This window comes from Cetorhinus maximus, chromosome 7 (assembly GCF_964194155.1).
Source record: "Cetorhinus maximus chromosome 7, sCetMax3.hap1.1, whole genome shotgun sequence".
NCBI lineage: Eukaryota > Metazoa > Chordata > Chondrichthyes > Lamniformes > Cetorhinidae > Cetorhinus > Cetorhinus maximus.
In genome coordinates, this window is record NC_135885.1 from 12,672,400 (window position 1) to 12,695,539 (window position 23,140).

The following is a 23,140-nucleotide window of genomic DNA, read 5'->3' on the forward strand; positions in this document are numbered from 1 at the left end:
TTCTGTGATTTACTCATTCGCTTCCTGAAGGACCTTCAGATGCATCTCAGTTAGCCCCTGAGATTTATTCACCTTAAAACTTGTGCAGCTACTTGGCAACTGTAATGTGAATTGTGTAATAACTTACTGCTATAACACCCTCTAATTCCCTTTCCAGATCAGAGAAGGACTAAGATTTTAAAAAATCTAGCACATTTGCGGCCTGTGCAGCATCAGTTGTCATGACCTCGCTTGATGCTACTTTCAATGGTCTCACTTCATCCCTCATTTTTCTTTTTCCCAATATAATTAAAATTTTATTATGAGCATTTACCACTCTTTCATTCAAGGATGTTTAATTCTTTTACTATGCTTGATGTAAAAATAGGCATCGAGTATATTTGTACAATCTAAACACACTGTATTTTTCTCTGTAGGTCATGGCAGGAAAATGCAGAACATATATTAGATTAAGTATATCTGTAAAGTAGTTTGGTTTGACATAGAATTTCTGTATGCAGGTACATTCAAAAAGGTAGTTGTAACTACGGGAGGTAAACATTTAAAATTTAACCCAGAAGCTTTGTAAATTTGGACAGCATATGGCAAGTTGCTGTGTTTCTTAAAATGGTGTGTAAAATTCACTTGTTATCTTGCTATATGGAACCTAATGATAAATACAAGATTTGCTCTTTGTTTTTGCCGTTGGCCTCACTAGCTGCAGCTCACATACATATTATGGACTGTTAGCAGGTATTTCCACTAATTGAGCATTTGTTTCAGTGTGTTGCCATCTGCAGGGGATCTGTGGCACCTGTGTGAATAGGGCAAGGAACAGCAAGTCTTTTCAATCTGTCAGATTGAAGAATCCTCACTGTGGCAGAGTTTAAATCAGGATATACAGCAGGAAATATAAATTGCATCTAAATGATGCACAGTAAATGAGACTCCACACTTGTAAAATTAGTTTTTGAGGGCCAGTGAGGTCATTGAGCAGTAATAATACTTTTTTTTACATGGTCAAAAGCTCACTTGTACCTAAATGCACCAACTCATACAGAATTAATAGTTAGGCATTCTAAGTTTGTGCCATTACAATGATTTCAGTATCACATCTATTGACAAAGTCCAACAATCCAGCCAGTGGAGAAGTAGATTATTTTTTAACAGCAGCATCTGGATTTCTGGGTTTAACTACGCATGTGTGAATGGCAAAAGCTGATGTCAGATAATAACAGTGAGTGTTGATAGCCACACTGTTGTTATTACCGCAAATTCCGGGCCATTGTGTGCAATCATATATGTGAATACAATTATTTACTATAGCTCTGCCTTGGAAAAAAAACGTCATCCTGATTTTTTTTAAGTGAAGGAAGTGTCAGATCATCATAAGATGAAGTTCAGTTTTGCTTGATATCTCTACTATTGCAGAATGTTAACCTGTGTTAAGTACAAACAGTCTTTTTAATACAGCAACTGATACTCCTAATATTTTTGTGGTTTGTTTCATTATGTACTTGCAAGGCACTTAAAATGGTTACAGTCTTTTTTCATATCCTGAGGAAGGGTGGGGAGGTTTGCGCTTAGTTTTAGTTGTGAAACTAATTGGCGATACAGCCCACTAGTGACTGTTATGTTATGGTTTTATTTTTGAGTAAATCTCAAGTTTCTTACAGCAAAGACAATCATTGGTGAAAATGCAAACATTCACCTTTCATTGTTAGCAAATAGTTGGCATGAGTTGAAAGCAGAAAATATAGAATGAAGAAAAATAAACTCCAAAATGAATTGATTTTCATATCTTTTTGTAAGTTAGGTACTTTAGAATTCTTTTGTCAACATTACCATATAAATGACTCTGAATACTCCTAATTTTCATGTGTTATTAATAATGATAATTATTATTAATTATTATTTTGTACAATTCTTAAGGGTGTGCAGGAGCAGAGGGACCTGGATGTATATGTGCATAGGTCATTGAAGGTGGCAGGGCAGGTGGAGAGAGCTGTTAATAAAGTATACAGTATGCTGGGCTTTATTAATAGAGGCATAGAGTACAAGAGGGGGAGGTGGTGACATAGACTTATTGTGACTGGACTAGTATTCCAGAGATAAAAACAAAAAACTACTGCGGATGCTGGAAATCCAAAACAAAAACAAAATTACCTGGAAAAACTCAGCAGGTCTGGCAGCATCGGCGGAGAAGAAAAGAGTTGACGTTTCGAGTCCTCACGACCCTTCAACAGAACTGAGTATAGTTAGGAGAGGGGTGAAATATAAGCTGGTTTAAGGTGGGGGGCGGGGGGAGAGAAGTTGAGGGTGGGGTGGTTGTAGGGACAAGCAAGCAGTGATAGGAGCAGATAATCAAAAGATGTCACAGACAAAAGGATCAAAGAGGTGTTGAAGGTGGTGATATTATCTAAGAAAATGTGCTAATTAAGAATGGATGGCAGGACCTTGAGTGTCCTGCCATCCATTCTTAATTAGCAGACCTTGAGTGTCCTGCCATCCATTCTTAATTGTCGAAACCATTGTCGACTGTTCACTAAAGTCCTTTAGGAAGGAAATCTGCCGTCCTTACCTGGCCTACATGTGGCAATTGCCCTGGAATGGGCAGTGAATGCTGGCCTAGCCAGTGATGCCCACATCCCGTGAACAAATAAAGAAAAAAAGCAGGGAGGTTATGCTGAGCTTATATAAAACAGTTAGACCTCAGCTGTAGTATTGTGTACAGTTCTGGGCGCCACACTCTAGGTACGATGTGAATGCATTGGAGAGAGTGCAGAAGAGATTTACAAGAATGGTTCCAGGGATGAGAAACTTCAGTTACAAAGATAGTTCGAAGAGGTTGGGAGAAGGCTGAGAAGAGATTTGATAGCGGTGTTCAAAATCAAGAGGCAGCTGGATAGGGTAGATAGGGAGAAACTGTTCCTGCTCGTAAAAGGATACAGAACGAGAAGGCACAGATTTAAAGTGATTTGCACAAGAAGCAAATGTGATGTGAGAAAAAACTTTTTCACACAGCGGCGGTTCAGGCCTGGAATGCACTGCCTAGAAGTGTGGTGGAGGCAGGTTCAATTGAGGGCATCCAAGAGGGCATTAGACGATTATTTGAATAGAAACAATATGCAGGGTTACGGGGAAATAGGAGAATGGCACCAAGTCATAATACTCATTGGGAGAGCCGGTGCAGACACGATGGGCCAATGGGCATCATGACAATTCTGAGATTATCAGAAATTGTATGAACTGCTTACAGTACTGCTCACACTTTAAGCTTGTAGTGATTACTCCTGGCTATATGTCACAGGTGTACAGATAATCATTTCCAGGCTCTGGGATAAACAGGAATGCTGCAACCCTGAAGCTCAACTACATGGTTGTATGCTAAGTGCCAAATGTTAGAGGAACATGGTGCTATGTTGCCTAATATAGACATGCTATACCATAATGTAATTGGCACCCCCATGCTAGATGATGGAGCTTGAAGAAATGCAAAAATAACGTTTAAATCTGCAGCATGGCTTTGTTTGGATCTGCATGAATCTCGCAATGCCTTTTTTGATTCTTCAGTTAATTTGAACTTTCACTTAACTGAGTTTAGAGGGAAAAGAGAAGGCAGTCCAATATATTTTTTTAACACTACATCAATTCTTCAGCGCTCAACTGTTCATTTCATTGCTTTAAAAAATCTTCTGAAACACTGAAAATAAAGGGGATTTTTCATTTTTGCTCACCCGGGAGAGCAAACAAGCAGGTTGCCTATGGCCAGTTTGTGATTTTTCTGGCTGTTCCAGGCACTTGAACACACAACGTAGGCTGATACTTCAGTGCAGTAATGAAGGAGCACCATCTGAGCTGCACTCTTTCCAAGGGGATGCTTAACTGACGACCGCCTGCGTTCTTAGGTTGATGTAAGAGATTCGATGACACTGTTTTGAAGAATAGCAAGAGAGCTCTCGCTGGTGTCCTGGCCAACTTCGCAAAAACATAGTCCATGATAAGGTCCCCCTTGTCCTCAGTTTTCACCACACCAGCCTCCGCATTCAAAGTATCATGCTCCGCCATTTCCGCCAACTCCAGCATGATACCACAGCAAACACATCTCCTCACCACCTCCCCCAACAATTATCGTTCCTTGTGACACGCTGGTCCACTTGTCCAGCCCCCTCAACAACTCATCCCCTTCGCATGGCACCTTCCCATGGAACTGCAGAAGGTGCAACACCTGCCCCTTTACCTCCTCACTGGCCAAGGTGCCAAAGGTTCCTTTCAGGTGATGCAGAGCTTCACTTGCACCTCCTTCAATTTGATCTAATGTATTCACTGCTCCGAATGCGGTCTCCTCTACACTGGGGAAACTAAACGCAGACTGGGTGACCAGTTTACAGAACACCTTCGCTCAGTCCACAAGGATGACCCAGACCTTCTGTCGCTTGCCATTTCAACTCACCATCTTTCTCTCGTGCTCACATGTTCATCCTTGGCCTGCTGCAGAGTTCCAGTGAAGCCCAATACAAACTGGAAGAACAGCACCTCATCTTCCGATTAGGTGCTTTACAGCCTTCCGGACTTAGCATTGAGTTCAACAACCTCAGACCGTGAACTCCTTCCTCCATCGTGACCCCTTTTTTAATCCAATTTTTATTTATTTAATCAATTATTCATTTTAAATTTTATTATTTTATTTGTTCATTTTTTTAAATCCTTTTTCCCCAACCCCTCCTTCCCCACAGGGCCATCTGTCACTTGTTTCTATGGGATGAATTTTGCGGCCCGCTCGCTGACATGTAAAATGATGCACGGCGACCACAAGCGTGCGCCCCGACGTCACCGCGCGTCATTTCGATTTTCAGTTCGGCGGGCGCGCAGCTGAGTCAGCTGTGCTCCTGCCAAACTGTCAAAGGCCTATTAAGGCCTGTTTAAAAACTAATTAAGATAGTTAAATGAGCTGTCCGTCCAATCTTAAAGTTGGCGGGCAGGCGAAGAGCCCAGGCGGCCTTCGCATTTTTCATGAAACCTCATCCACGGGTGGGATGAGGTTTCATGAAGTGTTTTAAAATTTGAATTTTGAATTTGAAATTTCAAAATTCCATTAAAAATTTTTTACATTTCATTGACATGTCTCAGCTCATGTGACACTGTCACATGAGGGGACATGCCTTATAATATTTTCTTTTCTATATTTAGCTTTTAAAAACTTTAACTAATCTCCCTGAGGCAGCAGGGAGATTTCTGCGCTCTTGGGTGCACATGCGTGAAAGAGCGCAGGTCCCGACTCAGGGAATCCCCCCCCCCCCACCACCTGCACAGGGAGCGCTCAGCGCTTCCGGGCGAGCATCACGCTGGGCGGGCCTTAATTGGCCTGCCCACATAAAATGGCAGCGCGCACCCCATCGGGGGCGCCGATCGGGTTCGCGCTTGCTCCCACCCGCCCCTGCACAACCCTCCCTCATGTTCTGCTTTGAACATAACTGCTGGAGACCTGGCTTCCAGTCCATTCTTACCACTGAAATAAAGGACTCTTTCTGCTTTTATGGCAGTTGCAACTTGATTTGCTGATTACATTCACAGGATGGGTTTGGTTAAAGATTTCTGTTCACCCCATTTGGTCCAATTTTTATACCGTATGAAACCTTCTCATGACATATTATATGGCTGTTTGCTAAATGGTTTGAATGTCCTGCCCTCAACCACACTCCTCAGCCACTCATTCCAGCCATTTGTTTTCCCCTTATCTAAAGAAGTGAATCCTGTAATAAATTTGACTTTCACAACCCTGAATTTGCTCCCTTTTGTTTAAGTTTTATGGAAGATCTGAAAGCATTTGAGGTTTTCCTGAGTTACATCAGATACCTTACTTGGTTGTACAAGCTCCACTTGAGGCTGAAGTGCCTTAGCCAGTTGTTCCCCATAGCTCATTCTCCAAAAGCAATTAACCAAGTTAATACTGTGCAAAACCTTTCCACTGCGTAGTGAGTACAACAGTGGGCGAGTCATGACAGTCACACTACACTAAATTCCCTCATTTATTTAATCCTAGTATAGTGTAATCCTTAGAGATTTAAGAATTCTAAAACTTTTTCCCATTAATTTTCAGAATGGAGCAGATGATATTAAGCGACATCGATGGTTTAAATATGTGGACTGGGAAGCAGTGCCTCTCAGAAAACTGAAGGTGAGCTGAAAACAATGTTTACATCCAAAATACACCACACTGATTCTTTTCTAGCAACAATTAAGCCAAATAATGAAACAGTCCACTAAATATTTTACTGCTGTATACCATTCATGGATGGAAGTTTAAAGTATTTGGCATGCTTTTACAATTTAGGAACAGAACGTGAAAAATCCATTCTTGTTATATGTACTTTAGGATATCCTGTTTAACAGGAAGGCAAAGCTTTTCACTTGCTTACTCCTGTATGATCTTTTCTCCAATGAACACATGTTCAGCTCTGTAAATGTCCTCATAAAATTTACTCTTTCCTGAATGCTTTCCAATGTGTCTGTATAATTTTGATAGGCTACACAAAACTGCCCCCAATATCCTAAATGTATCCACAATAATTGTTACAAGGCTAACTCCTTAACAGATATGAAAATACAGTCAAGATAAATAGCATTTTCTTGACCTTTTTGATAAACCGCAGGGGAGGTGGTGGCGCAGTGGTATTGTCACTGGACTAGTAATCCAGAAAGCCAAGGTAATGCTCTGAGGACCCAGGTTCAAATTTGAATTCAATAAAAGTCTGGAATTAAAATGATGACCATGAAAACATTGACGATTGTTGTAAAAATTCATCTGGTTCACTGATGCCCTTTAGGGAAGGAAATCTGCCATCCTTACCTTGTTTGGCCTACATGTAAATCCAAACCCACAGCAATGTGGTTGACTTTTAAGTGCCCTATTATGATATTCAGTTCTATCAAACTGCAACAAAGTCTCAGAAAAGGAATGAAACCGGACAGACCACCCGGCACCAACCTAAGCTCCGAAAACGACTATGGCAAACTCGGCCCTGTCGACCCTGCAAAGTCCTCCTTAATAACGTCTGGGGGCTAGTGCCAAAATTGGGAGAGCTGCCTCACAGACTAATCCAGCAACAGCCTGACATAGTCATTCTCATGGAATCATATCTTACACACACTGTCCCAACACCACCAGCACTGTCACCATCCCTGGGTATTTCCTATCCCACCAGCAGGACAGACCCAGCAGAGATGGCAGCACAGTGGTATCCAATTGGGATATAGTTGCCCTGGGAGTCCTCAACATCGACTCCGGACCCCATGAAATCTCATGGTATCAAGTCAAACATGGGCAAAGAAACCTCCTCCTGATTACCACGTACTGCCCTCCCTCAGCTGATGAACACCACTTGGAGGAACCATTGAGGGTGGCAAGGGTGCAGAATTCCTGCAGATACTCTGGTGGGGGGGGACTTTTTCCATCATCAAGAGTGGCTCGGTAGCACCACTACTGACTGAGCTGGCCGACCCCTAAAGGACATAGCTGTGGGACTGGGTCTGCGGCAGGTGATGAGGGAACCAACAAAAGGGAAAAACATACTTGACCTCATCCTCACCAACCTGCCTGCCACAGATGCATCTGTCCATGACAGTATTGGTAGGAGTGACCACCGCACATTCATTGTGTAGACGAAGTCCCGCCTTCACATTGAGCATACCCTCCATCGTGTTGTGTGGCACTAGCAGCTTGCTAAATGGGATAGATTTGAACAAATCTAGCAACTCAGGACTGGGCATCCATGAGACGCTGTGGGTCATCAGCAGCAGCAGAATTACACTTGTACGCAATCTGTAACCTCATGGCCTGACATACCCCCCATTCTACCATTACCATCAAGCAGGGGATCAACCCTGGTTCAATGAAGAGTGCAGGAGGGCATGCCAGCAGCAGCACCAGGCATACCTAAAAATGAGGTGTCAACCTGGTGAAGCTATAACACAGGACTACTTGCATGCCAAACAGCATAAGCAGCAAGTGATAGACAGAGCTAAGCGATCCCACAACCAACGGATCAGATCTAAGCCCTGCAGTCCTGCCACATCCAGTCATGAATGGTGGCGGACAATTAAACAACTCATTGGAGGAGGCGGCTCCACAAATATTCCCATCCTCAATGATGGGGGAGCCCAGCACATCAGTGCAAAAAAAGGCTGAAGCATTTGCTACAATCTTCAGCCAGAAGTGCCAAATGGATGATCCATGTCGGCCTCCTCCAGAAGTCCGCCAGCATCATAGATGCCAGTCTTCAGCCAAATTGATTCACTCTACATGATATCAAGAAACAGCTGAAGGCACTGTATAGCGCAAAGGCTACGGGCCCTGACAATATTCTGGCAATAGTCTTGAAGACTTGTGCTCCAGAACTTGCCCTGCCCTAGCCAAGTTGTTCCAGTGCAGCTACAACACTGGCATCTACCCGGCTATGTGGACGATTGCCCAGGTACATACTGCACACAAAAAGCAGAACAAATCTAACCAGGCCAATTACTGCCCAATTATTGAGAGTCTACTCTCGATCATCAGTAAAGTAATGGAAGGTGTAATCAACAGTGCTATAAAGCGGCACTTGCTTAGCAACAAACTGCTCACTGTCGCCCAATTTGGGTTCTGCCAGCTCCTGACCACATTACAGCCTTGGTTCTAACATGAACAAAAGAGCTGAATTCCTGAGGTGAGAGTGACCGCCCTTGCCATCAAGGAGCCCTAGCAAAACTGGAGTCAATGAGAATCGGAGGGGGAAAACTCCCCAATGTTTGGAGTCATATCTAGCACAAAGGAAAATGGTTGTGGTTGTTGGAGGTCAGTCATCTCAGCTCCAGGACATCACTGAAGGAGCTCCTCAGGGTAGTGTCCTTGGCCCAACCATCTACAGCTGCTTCATCAATTACCTTCCTTCCACCATAAGGTCAGAAGTAGGGATGTTTGCTGATGATTGCACAATGTTCAGCACCATTCGTGATGACTCAGACACTGAAGTAGCCCATGTCCAAATACAGCAAGACCTGGACAATATCCAGGTTTGGGCTGACAAGTGGCAAGTAACATTCGCACCACACAAGTGCCAGGCAATGACCATCTCCAACAAGAGAGAATCTAACCAGCACCCCTTGATGTTCAAAGGCATTACCATCACTGAATCCCCCTACTATCAATATCCCGGGGGTTACCATTGACCAGAAACTGAATTGGACTAGCCATATAAATACTGTGGCTACAAGAGCAAGTCAGAGGCTGGGAAGAGTGTGACAAGTAACTCACCTCCTGACTCTCCAAAGCCTGTCCACCATCTATTAGGCGCAAGTCAGGAATGTGATGGAATACTCCCCACTTTCCTGGATGAGTGCCGCTCCCACAATACTTAAGAAGCTTGACATCATCCAGGACACCACATCCACAAACATTCACTCCTTCCACCACCGACGCACAGTAGCAGCAGTGTGTACCATCTACAAGATACACTGCAGAAATTCACCAAGGCTCCTTCGACAAACCCACAACCACTACCATCTAGAAGGACAAGGACAGCAGATAGATAGGAACACCACCACCTGCAAGTTCCCTCCAAGCCACTCACCATCCTGACTTGGAAAAATATTGCCGTTCCTTCACTGGTTCAAAATCCTGGAACTTTATTCCTAACAGCACTGTGGATGTACTTACACCACAGGAACTGTAGTGGTTCAAGAAGACAGCTCACCACCACCTTCTCAAGGGCAACTAGGGATGGTCAATAAATGCTGGCCCAGCCAGCGAAGCCCACATCCCGTGAATAAATAAAAAAAATGACATTCCTGTGAAGTGATGGATGGAATTGTGAGGTTGATTTTGCCATTTGGAATTAGTTTTTTAGCTGGTGATCATATGATAAGTTAGAAAATATCAATTGCTTTGAGTTCCCTGAAAAAATTACACTGCAATTTTCAGTTAAACTTCCTTAAGTTACTGGGGGCTTTAAATTAACATTGGCAATTATTCTGACATATTATTTAACTAGGAGCATGAGATTATGCAAGAAAATAAGCTGTTAAGAAGGTATTAAAATCCTGAAAAATTATCAGTTGTCTGTCTACTGCTTAATTTTATAAATGCAAATTGGATTAAACTGCCTGGTTGACTATTTGTTACCATACAGTAGTATTTATGTAAAGCAATTGATCTGTAGAACCAGTAACCACAGAACCAACCTTCAACATTGGAACGATTACCTTCTATTTGAATCTCTTCCACTTCTCTGCAGTTTGGATGGCTTAATTTTCCTCGAGACAAATCTAGTCTGCTGCAGACATACAAAGTAATGTATGTGCAGATGCTACCCCACCCAAAGCACATTTCCACACATACCAGTAATTCCTTTTTTCTGGTTCAATTTGGCTGTCTAATTGTGAAATTATGCACTATTTCTTACCGATGTGCATACTTCAAAACTTAATCTGCTTTAGTGCAGACTACAAAAATAATCAGGTTTGCATGTTTCTAAATCGGTTAAGGACTTCAAAGATCACTTGGCATCACTGTAGTGATTTATATGCTAAGTTTATTTTATCCTATTTGTTTGTTTTGTTAAAAAAACAGGATATTTTAATATAAATGCAATTTTTTCCTTAATTTCTAACATCCTCTCTCAAACTTGTGTCCTTGAATATTTAACCTCTTAATTATTTCCAGCCATTTTCCTTTGTTTGCATTTTCATACTATTGTGAATTGTAGAACTTGTAGATATTGTGCTGTCCATAAATTTATTGTCATGGCTCTTGATGCAGCACATTCCCAATAGAAGTGATAAAACTATTGATTGACCTTGAGTTAGCAGTTTTTTTATATATGCACTTGGGCTCAAGTGGCTAATTGAACCTGTCATGGTCCATTCAATAATGGATCACTCCCAATATTTTTTTTCAATTCATTCATGAGATGTGGCCAGCGTTTATTGCCCACCCCTAATTGTCCTTGAGGTGGTGGTGAGGTACCTTCTTGAACCGCTGCAGTCCATGTGGTGTAAGTACACTCACAGTGCTGTTAGTAAGGGAGTTCCAAGATTTTGACCCAGCGACTATGAAGGAACGACAATATATTTCCAAGCCAGGATGATGAGCGGCTCGGAGGGGAACTTCCAGGTGGTGGTGTTCCCATGTGTCTGCTGCCCTTGTCCTTCTAGATGGTAGAGTTTGAGAGTTTGGAAGGTGCTGTCTAAGGAGGTTCGGTGAGTTCCTGCCGTGCATCTTGTAGATGGTACACACTGCTGCCACTGTGCGTCAGTGGTGGAGGGAGTGAATGTTTATGGATGGGGTGCCAATCAAGTGGACTTCTTTGTCCTGGATGATGTCAAGCACCTTGAGTGTTGTTGGAGCTACACTTATCCAGGCAAGTGGAAAGTATTCCATCACACTCCTGACTTGTTCCTGGTACATGCTGGACAAGCTTTGGAAAGTCAGGAGGTGAGTTACTCGCCACAGGATTCCTAGCCTCTGACCTGCTCTTGTAGCCACAGTATTTATATGGCTAGTCCAGTTTAGTTTCTGGTCAATGGAAATGCCCAGGATGTTGATAGTGGGGGAATTCAGTGATGGTAATTCCATTGAATGTCATGGGGCGATGGCTAGATTCTCTTTTGCTGGAGATAGTCATTGCCTGGCACCTGTGTGGCATGAATGTTACTTGCCACTTGTCAACCCAAGCCTGGATATTATCCAGCTCTTGCTGCATTTGGACATGGGTTGCTTCAGTATCTGAGGAGTCGCGAATGGTGCTGAATATTGTGCAATCATCAGCAAACATCCCCAGTTCTGACCTTATGATAGAAGGAAGGTCATTGATGAAGCAGCTGAAGATGGTTGGGCCGAGGACACTACGGTGATGAACTCCTGCAGTGATGTCCTGGAACTGAGATGACAGACCTCCAACAACCACAATCATCATCCTTGTGCTAGATATAACTCAACCTGCAGAGAGGTTTTCCCCCCTGATTCCCATTGACTCCAGTTTTGCTAGGGCTCCTTGATGTCATAGTCGGTCAAATGCTGCGTTGATGTCAAGTGCAGTCACACTCACCTCACCTCTGGAGTTCATTTCTTTTGTCCATGTTTGCACCAAGCCTGTAATGAAGGCAGGAGTTTAGTGGCCCTGACGGAACCCAAACTGAGCATCAGTGAGCAGGTTATTGCAAAGCAATTGCCACTTGATAGCACTGTTAATGACAAGGATTTACATCTTTGTCAATCTCTCTTGAACTCCCACCTGTTCCTGACATTCCATTTTGCTTCACCTGCTCCACCCCCCTCTTAAACAGTATAAAATCCATCACATCTCTGTTTCTCTCTCCACATATGCCACCTGACCTGCTGAGTCTTTCCAGCATTTTCTGTTTTTATATTGTTTTTCCCTCTTGTTTCCCTCACCATCTGGTACAGACCACTAGCAGCTCTGTCCTTTAGGACTCGGCCAGCTTGGTCAGTAGTGGTGCTACCGAGCCACTCTTGGTGATGGACATTGAAGTCCCCACCCAGACTACATTCTGCGCCCTTGCCACCCTCAGTGCTTCTTCCAGGTGGTGTTGAACATGGCGGAATATTGATTCATCAGCTGAGCAGATGGGGGGTGTACTTGGTAATCAGCAGGAGGTTTCCTTGCCCATATTCGACCTGATGCCATGGGGTTTGGTATAAATGTTGAGGACCCACAGGGAAGCTCCCTCCTGACTTTATACCACTGTGCTGTGTCTGTCCTGCCGGTGGGACAGGACATACCCAGAGATGCTGAATGCGGTGTCTGGGATATTGTAAGGTATGATTCCATGAGTATGACTATGTCAGGTACTAGTCTGTGAGACAGCTCTAGCCCCCAGATGTTAGTACCGAGGACAGGGCTGAGTTTGCCATTGTTGTTTCCAGTGCCTAGGTTAATGCTGAGTGGTCCATCCGGTTCCATTCCTTTTGGACTTTTTAGAGGATTGATACAACTGAGTGGCTTGCCAAGCCATTTCAGAGGCAACCACATTGTTGTGGGTCTGGAGTCACATGTAGGCCAGACCAGGGAAGGACGGCAGGCTTCCTTCCCTAAAGGACATTAGTGAACCAGATGGGTTTTACGACAATTGACATGGTTTTGTGGTCGTCATTAGACTTAATTCCAGATTTTCACCATCTGTCTTGGTGGGATTCGAACCCCCGGTTCCCAGAGCATCGCCCTGGGGGTCTCTGGATTGCTCGTCCAGCAACAATACCACTACCCCACTGCCTCCCCCTAATATAGTGAAACTGTTTTTCATGGGCTTAGGTGTAATGAGTTGGGTTTCTCAGGAATATACAGCACCTAATTACATCTTTGAGGAATAGAATAAACTGCTTTATGTGCATCAATCTGGATTTCAGTATGTTTCTTAAGTGAATATGGTCGCCAGTTTATGTACAGCAAGAAATAAGATGAACGACCAGTAAATCTGTTGGTTGAGGAAGGGTATACCCACTCCCCTTTGACTGCACAGGACTTCAAAATTATATATTACCAGCAGATCTTTATTTATTCTAGAGGTACTCAAAATTAGTTACCTGAAAGGCATAATTTTCTTTTTCAGCCACCAATAGTACCGAAGCTCTCTCATGATGGGGATACATCAAATTTTGAATCCTACCCAGAAAATGAGTGGAAAAAGATTCCGCCTGTTCCTCCCAAGGATCTGGAAATTTTCAAGACCTTCTGATTACGCTACTCGGCAAGGTGAACTCAGTTTCTATCATTTAAGGCTTGAAAGCCTGAATAAATAGTTCTGTAGAATGCTTTCTTATATAGCCCATACCTGTACTGTAACATTCTGTGATTCTCCGTACGGTCAATATTTTACATTTAACTGGTATATGAAAAAGTATTTTAAATTTTTTGAGGTGGCAGATCTTTTCATTGGTTAACTTTTTTGTGTCAGTCTTAACATTCTAATGACCATATTAAAACATCTTAGACATTCTAGATTGCAAATAAAGGTAACTATCTAAAGGACACAATCTTTCATTCTGAAGACATCAAAGATGTTTTCCCCATTCAGATTAACTGCAGGAGTTTCCTGTTACTCCTGTGGCTTGCAAAACTTGTGCTTTTTACTTGGAAAGGACAATTGACCTTTGAGTGTGCGCAGAGGCAAAAAAAATGGTAGGTATTAGGAATTTAAATTATGAGACAGTTGGGTTGCTTTCTTTGGGATTACCCGAAGTTTTCAAGATTATGATCAGGTTAACTACAGTGACCCTTGTAAACTATTGACTATAGTGAATGGGTTTAGTTGGAGCAAAAGCAAAATACTGCAGATGCTGGGAATCTGAAATAAAAATAGAAAAATCTGGAAATACTCAGCAGGTCAGGCAACATCGGTGAAGATAGGAGTATATGTTTTAAGGAGTCAAAGGGAAATTAGGTAAACTTTATTAGACTAATACAGCACAGAGGCCATTCCGCCCATGTGCTGACTTTTTGAAAGAGAGATCCAATTTGTTCCACTTCTCTGCCCTTTCCTCATAGCCATTACAATTTTCCTTTTCACTTAACTTGTGGCTAAAGCTACCACATAAAACGAAGGAACCAGGCACATAACAATCATTTCTCATAAAGAATAAATTGGGAGGTGTGGTGCAAAGGAGAATGTGCATTGAGGTTTATCAGAAAGAGTGGTATTATTTAGCTTTATTATCTTTGCCTGTGCCAAAAAAAATTTTAATTAGTTCAGGAAGAGTCAACATTTATTTATCTTGTGATAATTCAGTGAGAAAAAAAAGCTACTTCCAAACAGGTCAGCAGAATACATGATGGGAATATGTTCTTCACCAAGCAGGAGCCCCTCTGGTTCAGTTTTTTGCAGGGTTCACTGTGTTTTTTAAAACTCTTTGAAGATTTCCATCTCAATGCAATGTTAAAGAAGTGCCATTGATTTGATATATAGAATATTTTCTTTTGTGGGGTGTGGGTGTCGCTTGCTGGGCCAGCATTTATTGGCTATCCCTAATTGCCCTTGAGAAGGTGGTAGTGAGCTGCCTGCTTGAACCGCTGCAGCCCATGCAGTGTAGGTATACCCACAGTGCTGTTAGGAAGCGAATTCCAGAATTTTGATCCAGTGACAGCGCAGGAACAGTGATATAGTTCCAAGCCAGGATGGTGTGTGGCTTGGGGAACTTCCGGATGGTGGTGTTCCCATGCATCTGCTGCCCTTGCTTGTCCTTGAAGGTGATAGATGTTGTGAGTTTGGAAGGTGCTGTCGAAGGAGCCTGGGTGAGCTCCTGCAGTGCATCTTGTAGATGGTACGCACTGCTGCCACTGTGCATTGATGGTGGAGGGAGTGAATGTTAAAGATGGTGGATGGGGTACCAGTCAAGCAAGCTGCTTTGCCCTGGATGGTGTTGAGCTTCTTGAATGTTGTCGGAGCTGCACTCGTCCAGAAGAAATGGAGAGCATTCCATCACAATCTGGCTTGAGCGTTGTAGGTGGTGGACAGGCTTTGGAGAGTTGGGTGGAGAGTTACTCTCAAAAAGTGAAGAAACAAAATGTAATTAATCGCCACAGAATTCCCAGCCTCTGACCTGGCTCTGTCTCTCTCTTTCTTTTTCTCCCCATAGATGCTGCCAGACCTGCCGAGTTTTTCCAGTCTTTTCTGTTTATATTTCATTACAACATTAGTCCACCTTTATAAGCCAAACTTGGATTCGCTAGAATCTCATCCAGATCCAGATATATGAGCCATTGTATTCCATAGAGTAATTAATCATTTGCATAGATCAGTAACATTCTATTTAGCCTTTCGATATAACTAAATATTGGTAACGTTGAGTTAATAATATAGCTTTCACTGAAACTGCTCGACAGAACTTGGTAAAATGATGCCTGAAACTCTTAATTATATCTTTGAAAGGCACTGATAAGCTTGAATTCCAGATCTTTAACCAGAGGCCTGTAAAGTTTAATGTTTTGGAAAGACAGACCATTTCCAATGTAAAATAATCTCTGCATTTCCTTATATACATGCCTTCCTCCTCCCTACAGAGCACTGACGAAGTGTGACCAAGAGGAATATTCTCATAAAAGGATCGGACATCAAATTGCCCATTTTGTTTTTCACTTTTTATTTTTGCTACATGGCCTGCCCGTACCTATGATGACCTCGTACAAATAAGCATGTTGGAAGGTTCCAGACGGAATAATGGTTCAACTTCAGTACCCATCAGTATGTTGTAACTAGAAGATGTACACAAAAGATTGGAGGTCTAAACTGGAATTTTCTTTACATGGATGTGTGGTACAGATTATGTAATGAAACACCCAAATTTTGTATAATAACCATATTATCACATGTCCATTATGACACCTGTTTTTAATAATTGAATTCCTGTTTTGGTTATTCTAAAATGTGGTATTATTGAGCAGTGGATCCAGATTTCTTTATTATTGTAAAATTGCCTTGATTGAAAAGCACAAGTATTTCCTTACAATGATTTATTTTTTAAAAATAATTATTTGTGTTTATAGAGATGTAAAACTAGGGTCATATCACTTTGTATATACAGATACCTGAAATAGATGCACTATGCAAATATAAAAAATTTCAAATTTTATGATTTTTGTTTTGAGTAGAATCAGGATGTGGTTTTTAAGAAAAATATATGTATATAGATTTTATGTTTAAAGGGATCATCCTAAATACCAGCATCTTGCCATTTTTTTTCTTACTTTGAGATGTAAGTATTTGATGTCTGCAGAACACTCAGGAGTTATCACTGGCTCCTATTAGTTACAACTGTTTTCATGCTAAATTTCAGATTCTTTTTTTCTAAAACAGGCTTGCAGTTTGAATACTTTTGTTCATTAATAGAGCCACAATGGCAACTGGGCCTTTTACCACTTGGTTTGCTTTATTGATTAGGAGAGGTGGGGTTATAAAAATCTTTAAAGATTTTAATTCTAAAACTTTTTATCTGTTTTTCATACATCTAGAAGTTGTAGCAGACAACTTTTTTAATGTGGGTTTAGCTTCAATTTTTGGAAAAATGTATAGTATGGAGAGGATGTATGATGGGTAGGGGATGAGCACCAAGGCTAATGAACCTGAGTGGACGGTTGAGAATGGATTATAACTCGCTAGCTAGAGGAATAAACCTTTCTCTATCTCAAGTAAAATATTGATGTACCAGAATTTGTTTATTATATAGGAGAAAACACTAAAGAAAATATTTAAGGATTCTGTTGTGTTTACCTTGACATATGTGTTTGAATGCATTTTTATGGCGTATTGGAATTGATTAGAAAAACCCCAAGTATAGCACTAAATTCTGACTCTTGTGAGAGCACGTCTGATCTTCGCTGTTTGCTACATGATATATTAACTTTTTTCTTCCATCTCTCCCAACTCCAAGCCTCCCAAACATTCTAAGTAGTTTCTCCTATATTATTTCCTAAACAGGCGGTTAGTTAGGTGATCTCCCACTCCTCTACCAGTACCACACCTTGTTTGGCAGCTGTGAGGTGATCTGTGTTTCTTTAGCAGAGTTATGGTCAACATGGTCACTCCCTTTTCCCCGACCTGATGACCCAACTAAGCTAAATTATTGCGAAAGAATTCATGGCATTATCACTCTGTGGCAAGTTCTACTCATGCACCTAACTGCCTTATGTTTTTCTTAAAATACCATATAAGAACCCCATAGAGAGAGCACCTGATTCTCACTGAGTATCTGTGCATAATCTGCTCCTCAGAATCACAGGTTATAAAGACCTGTTTTTTGAAATCTGGCTTGTGCACTGAATTTTATAGTTTACATTTCTTAATATTTTTATCCAACTGTATCTTACTCCTTTGAGTTTGATGAACAGAATGCCAGACAAATGAGGAATGGCTGACTGCACAAAATTATATATGTGAAATCAGAGAAAAACTGCAAGTTGAAATGCAAGTATGTCTGTTGTAAAGGCATTTTATTATATATTATAGTGTACTTCATTTGCCAACCCAGACTATCCTTGTTTTCTTTGAATATGTTTTGTACAATGAGATACTGTTCAAGATTAAGGTTTTTAATCAACCTCCTTTTTCACTGTTTTATCCAATGACTATATAACCTCTATGAATATTACATTCGAAGTAGCCTTAATATTGCTGTACATAGACAAATTTCTAACTTGTTTATGTACTGCAGAATACTTAATCCTGTTAAATGTAAGCTCCTGAATAATGTGTAAAAAGAAAAGAAAGTTGAGGTTTTGGTTCTATTTATAACAGGATTGCACTGTACAGTTTGAAGGCAGTTTAGGTTTACAAAGTTCCACATTTGCGATGATGATCATGACAGTTAATTGTCACTGTGCACAGCCTGATTTATGTGCAGTTCTCATCCTGCAAAAGCAAGAGAATAAAAACATTTTAAACACCTTTTCCAATCTAAATGTGGGAGAAACTGCTGATGATAGCCATTGTGAAATAAAAAATACCGCACCTCCTAATAAACTGACCTTTTGAGGACTGTAGAATTGTAAAAATAGACAGACACCTGTACAGCTCAGTTTATGCTGTATTTGTTATGTGATTGTATTGTACATATTGAAATGCAAATGTTTATTGCTGTTGGAAATTGTTTTTAGCCAAATGTATTTGTTCTGAATTTGTTTTACAGGAACTAATGACAATCTAATGATTTGAAAAGTAATTGGTTTCAGGGTATTGACATTGTTTGTTTCTTTTTGGTGCTTCATTTGTTCACTGTCACAGCCTGTACCAATTCAGACACTTCAAACCTGATGGAGAATTGAAAATATGTAATTTTATTTATTTTTTAAAAAGACTGATCCCCATATGTGCCTTGGCCTGTATATTCTGATTTACGATTAAGAAAATAGACATGACCCTGCAAGTCTGTGTTTCTTGCCAGTGCTCATTACAGCCACCCAGTTACAAACCTGTTGAGGTGGATCAAATCTACAGCTTTTGTTTTTAAACATCTTTTTAACTCTCACCCAACTTCCCAATTGTCAGCTTGGCGGTGCTTCACCAAACAATCTGGCTGAGGTTAGTATGCCCTTTCAGCTAAGGCTGAGATTCCCACTGTTGATGTGAAGAAGCAACGTATTGAGTTTCATCTTTTCATCTGTATCGCTCTTAATGACAAGCCCCAAATGTTATATAGTGTTCTTCTGTGTACACTTTAGGTCAATAGTATGTGTCGTTTTGATCTTAAAGGCTGCATTTGAAATTTTGAGACTCTGCTCCATAATTTGCAGTGTTAGCAGTGTTTCCTGTGTCCTCTGTGATCTGGAGTTCGCCTTGACTATACAACATACGATCGTATGACAGCATGACCTAGGGGTTATAATATGAAAACCCCTTTTGTGTACTGGGTACTGCCATCTCACAAGTGGATTGATAAACACTGTGTAGTGAGAGGAAGCTAGTTGTAATTCAACAAGCTGCTTCTGGTTTGTGTTAATCATTGAAAACAACAGAGCACACCGTTATATGCCTGTTAGCTGAATTTAGTTCAGACTTTCAAATCTCTGAAACTAGTCAGCTCCCTAACCTTAGGAAGAGAGATCCCCTCTTCTGCGACTGTTACTACTCCTAAGTTTGTTGAGTTCCAGCAGACTGAAAGCCAAATACCTGGCGTGTGACCCTCCCCTAGCTCAATGTGTGTGGGGTTTGGCCACTTGAGCTCCCAGTCAAACCTGCTACCATCCTTCCCAGGTATAAGCTCTCTGCAGAAGTTGTCCTTTTGCTGTGGTCAAATGAAAGGGCCATTGCAGCATATTAGGTGAGAGTTACTGGAATGGATTAGGAAGCTTCATTGTCTTAAATTGATGTGATATTGCAAGAAACACCATTTTGCCAGATGTTTCTTCTGGATCTAATCCACGTTCTTGAAGCTTGGTGTTGTGTGGATTTAGCCCCCTGTGAGTCAAGTTTAACTTAATAGTATAATTTTAATTTATAGACCTGATATTTGCTCTAGGCTTAAAAGTCGAACCGCTTCAAACATGGCTGTTGCCATGAAAACTTGAAACAACACAGGGTAGATCAGTGTTTTCATTTTTTTTCCTGAACTGTCACTTTAAAGTGCAATCCGTATATCAAGTAATGTATAAAAACCTGCCGAAACAGAGTGCAGAAGATTCTTCAGCATTAATTGAATGAGAGGTGAGATTATTGTCTCCTTGATCCAAATCTGTTTAATTACTGCAATTATATGAACAAGTTTAATTTTGTAAATCAATTTTGCAGCATTGTACAGTCACTGATTTATTCTTTCAATTGCTCTAGTATAGCCAAACAGCTGGGTTTGCCTTCCTGGATTGTTATTTTTGCAGCACCTAATAAACCAGCATTCTTTAATTGTGTTAAGTTTTTTGTTCCCCTAAGTTGCTAAGAAACATTGCTTTAAAATAGTGTTGTGATCATACTTGGGCACATATGTTGATCCTTAACATCAATCAATATTTTTGATTTCCAAGGCAAATTCTATTCATTTCCCAGGATAGAATAACACAAACTGTTCTTTCTATCAAATCCCCTCCATTATAACAAATATTGGTATTAAGAATCTTGTGGTAATGCTGTGCTGCACATTATGGGAGAAGGGGAGGAAAATAAATCAGCCTTGACCAAGTCTTAATGGTAGAGGCAAATTAGTCTAACCTGGTCATGGAACAGTAGCGATGGTAATGAGCGTCTCTAGCCAAAACCATTGACCTTGTCAGCTGAATCAGACCTGTAGAGAGCTTAAGGGCTAGTAGCCGTGAGGGTAATGTGAACAGTCCTCTCCCTTTCTCACTCCCCACCCCGAACTAAGTAATTTATAGATGATGGTGTGATCTGTGAGAGCTAATTGTGGAATAACAATAATCAATGGAACTAAACTAAATCAGAAAAGCTTTATTTAATTTACTGTATATATCTCTCACTGTTATGATTATTTGTTGGTTTATTGCACAATATAGAAGAGTTAATTAAATGACTAATACTTCGGTCATTAATGGATCACTTTAGATGAATAGTACCACTTTAAAAGTGCAGGACTAAATCAGGACTAGATTTCCGTTAATATATGATATTTTTTTCACACTATTTATGCTATGGGGTGTAGTGCAAAGTCATCAAGATGAGAAAACTTAATTTTAAGACTCATGTCTTAAGGAGTATATAGGCATCTTATCATGTCTACTTGCATCATCTCTGCTCCTCCTCTCCTCAGTTACAACGTAAGCATCAATTTGACACCAATATTGCTTTAGGAGAGGTGAAAGTGGACAAAGAGCAATGCTGGCTGTTTATGCAATTTTGTAATTGGACAAAAACAGGACACTGCATACTTGAAGCATGTGTAGAGCGTTGCTCACCAGTTTCCAATAGCTTACATATTTTCTAAGTTGGAGCCAATTACCTCCTGGGATCTAACGTAACTAGTTTGATGCTAATGGTGGTTCAGCAGACCATTCAAAATATTAAGAGGCCAGCACAAGGCTGGAGGCATCGGAGATAATTTCTAGGAAGTAGTCATTCACAGCTGTAAGCAGCAACAATATTTATATACCACCTTCATCGTAATGAAAAGTGCCAAGGTGCTTCACAGGAGCATTGTAAATCTAAATATGAGACTGAGCCACATGAGATTTTAGGTCAAATGAGGAGTACCTTAAAGGATTTAAGTGAGGTTTAGGGAGGGAATTCCCAAATTTGGCACTTAGGCAACTGAAGGCTCAGCTGCCAATAGTGGAGCAATTATAATTGCGAATTTATAAGAGGCCAGAATTAGAGGAGCACAGATATCACAGAGTTGTGGGGATGGAGGAGAACACAGAGGGGTGAGGCTGAGGAGGGATTTGAATACAGGGCTGAGAATGTTAAAGTCAAGACATTGCTTGACTGGGAGCCAATATTAAGTCAGCAAACATAGGGATGATAGGGGAATGGGAGTTATGAAACAGCAACTGAGTTGTGGATGACCTCAAGTTTGTGGAGGGTAGAATGTGGGAGACCAGCCAGGAGTGTGTTGGGATAGTTGAGTCTAGAGTTAATTAAGCCATGAAATGAAGGTTTCAGTGGCAGATGGGCTGAGACGGGTGAAGTCGGGTGATGCTATGTAGGTGGCATTATGGTGTTGCTATGAAGCCTATAAGGAATGAAACCAGACGTACCACTCGGCATCGTCTTAGGAGCAGGAAATGACAAGGGCAGACTTAGCCCTGTCGACCCTGCAAAGTTGTCCTTACGAACATCTGGGGCCTAGCGCCAAAATTGAGAGAGCTGTCTCACAGACTAGTCAAGCAACAGCCTGACATAGTCATCCTCATGGAATCATACCTTACAGATAATGTCCCAGACACCACCATCACCATCTCTGGGTATGTCCTGTTCCACCATTGACAGGGAGTTGCCCTGGGAGCCCTCAACATCAATGCTGGCCCTCGTGAAGTCTCATGGCATCTGGTCAAACATGGGCAAGGAGACCTGCTGATTACCATGTACAGCCCACCTCAGCTGATGAATCGATGCTCCTCCACATTGAACACCACTTCGAGGAAGCATGAGGGTGGCAACGGCTCAGAATGCACTCTGGGCGGGGGACTTCATTGTCCATCACCAAGAATGGCTTGGTAGCACCACTACTGACTTAGCTGACTGAGTCCTAAAGGACGTAGCTGCTAGACTGGGTCTGTGGCGGGTGGTGACGAAACCAATGAGGGAAAATCATACCTGATCTCATCCTCGTCAGTCTGTCTGCTGCAGATGCATCTGTCCATGATGGCATTGGTACGAGTAACCACCGCATAGTCATTGTGGAGGCAAAGTCCAGTCTCCATGTTGAAGATGCCCTCCATCGTTTTGTGTGGCATTACCACCGTGCTAAGTGCACTAGATTTCAAACAGACCTAGCAATTCAAGACTGGGCACCCATGAGGCACTATGGGCCATCTGCAGCAGCAGAATTGTAGTCAACCACAGTTTGTAACCACATGACTGACATATTCCCTCACTCTGCCCTTACCATCAAGCCTGGGAATCAACTCTGGTTCAATGAAGAGTGCAGGAGGACATGCAAGGAGCAACATCAGGCATACCTAAAGATGGGGGTGTCAATCAGGTGAAGCTACACCTCAGTACCAATTGCGTG

General features: G+C 41.5%; 1 protein-coding gene across 1 annotated transcript in view; it reads left to right on the forward strand.

Moving 5' to 3' along the window:
• Window positions 1-20,361, forward strand: part of prkx (protein kinase X-linked) — a 137,311-nt gene extending 116,950 nt beyond the window's left edge. The window contains exons 7-9 of the mRNA XM_078545059.1: window positions 6,080-6,157; window positions 13,585-13,727; window positions 16,032-20,361. Coding sequence (XP_078401185.1) covers window positions 6,080-6,157; window positions 13,585-13,710 — 204 coding nt within the window. The 3' untranslated portion in view covers window positions 13,711-13,727; window positions 16,032-20,361. The remainder of the gene's footprint in view (window positions 1-6,079; window positions 6,158-13,584; window positions 13,728-16,031) is intronic.
• Window positions 20,362-23,140: the final 2,779 nt, after the last annotated feature.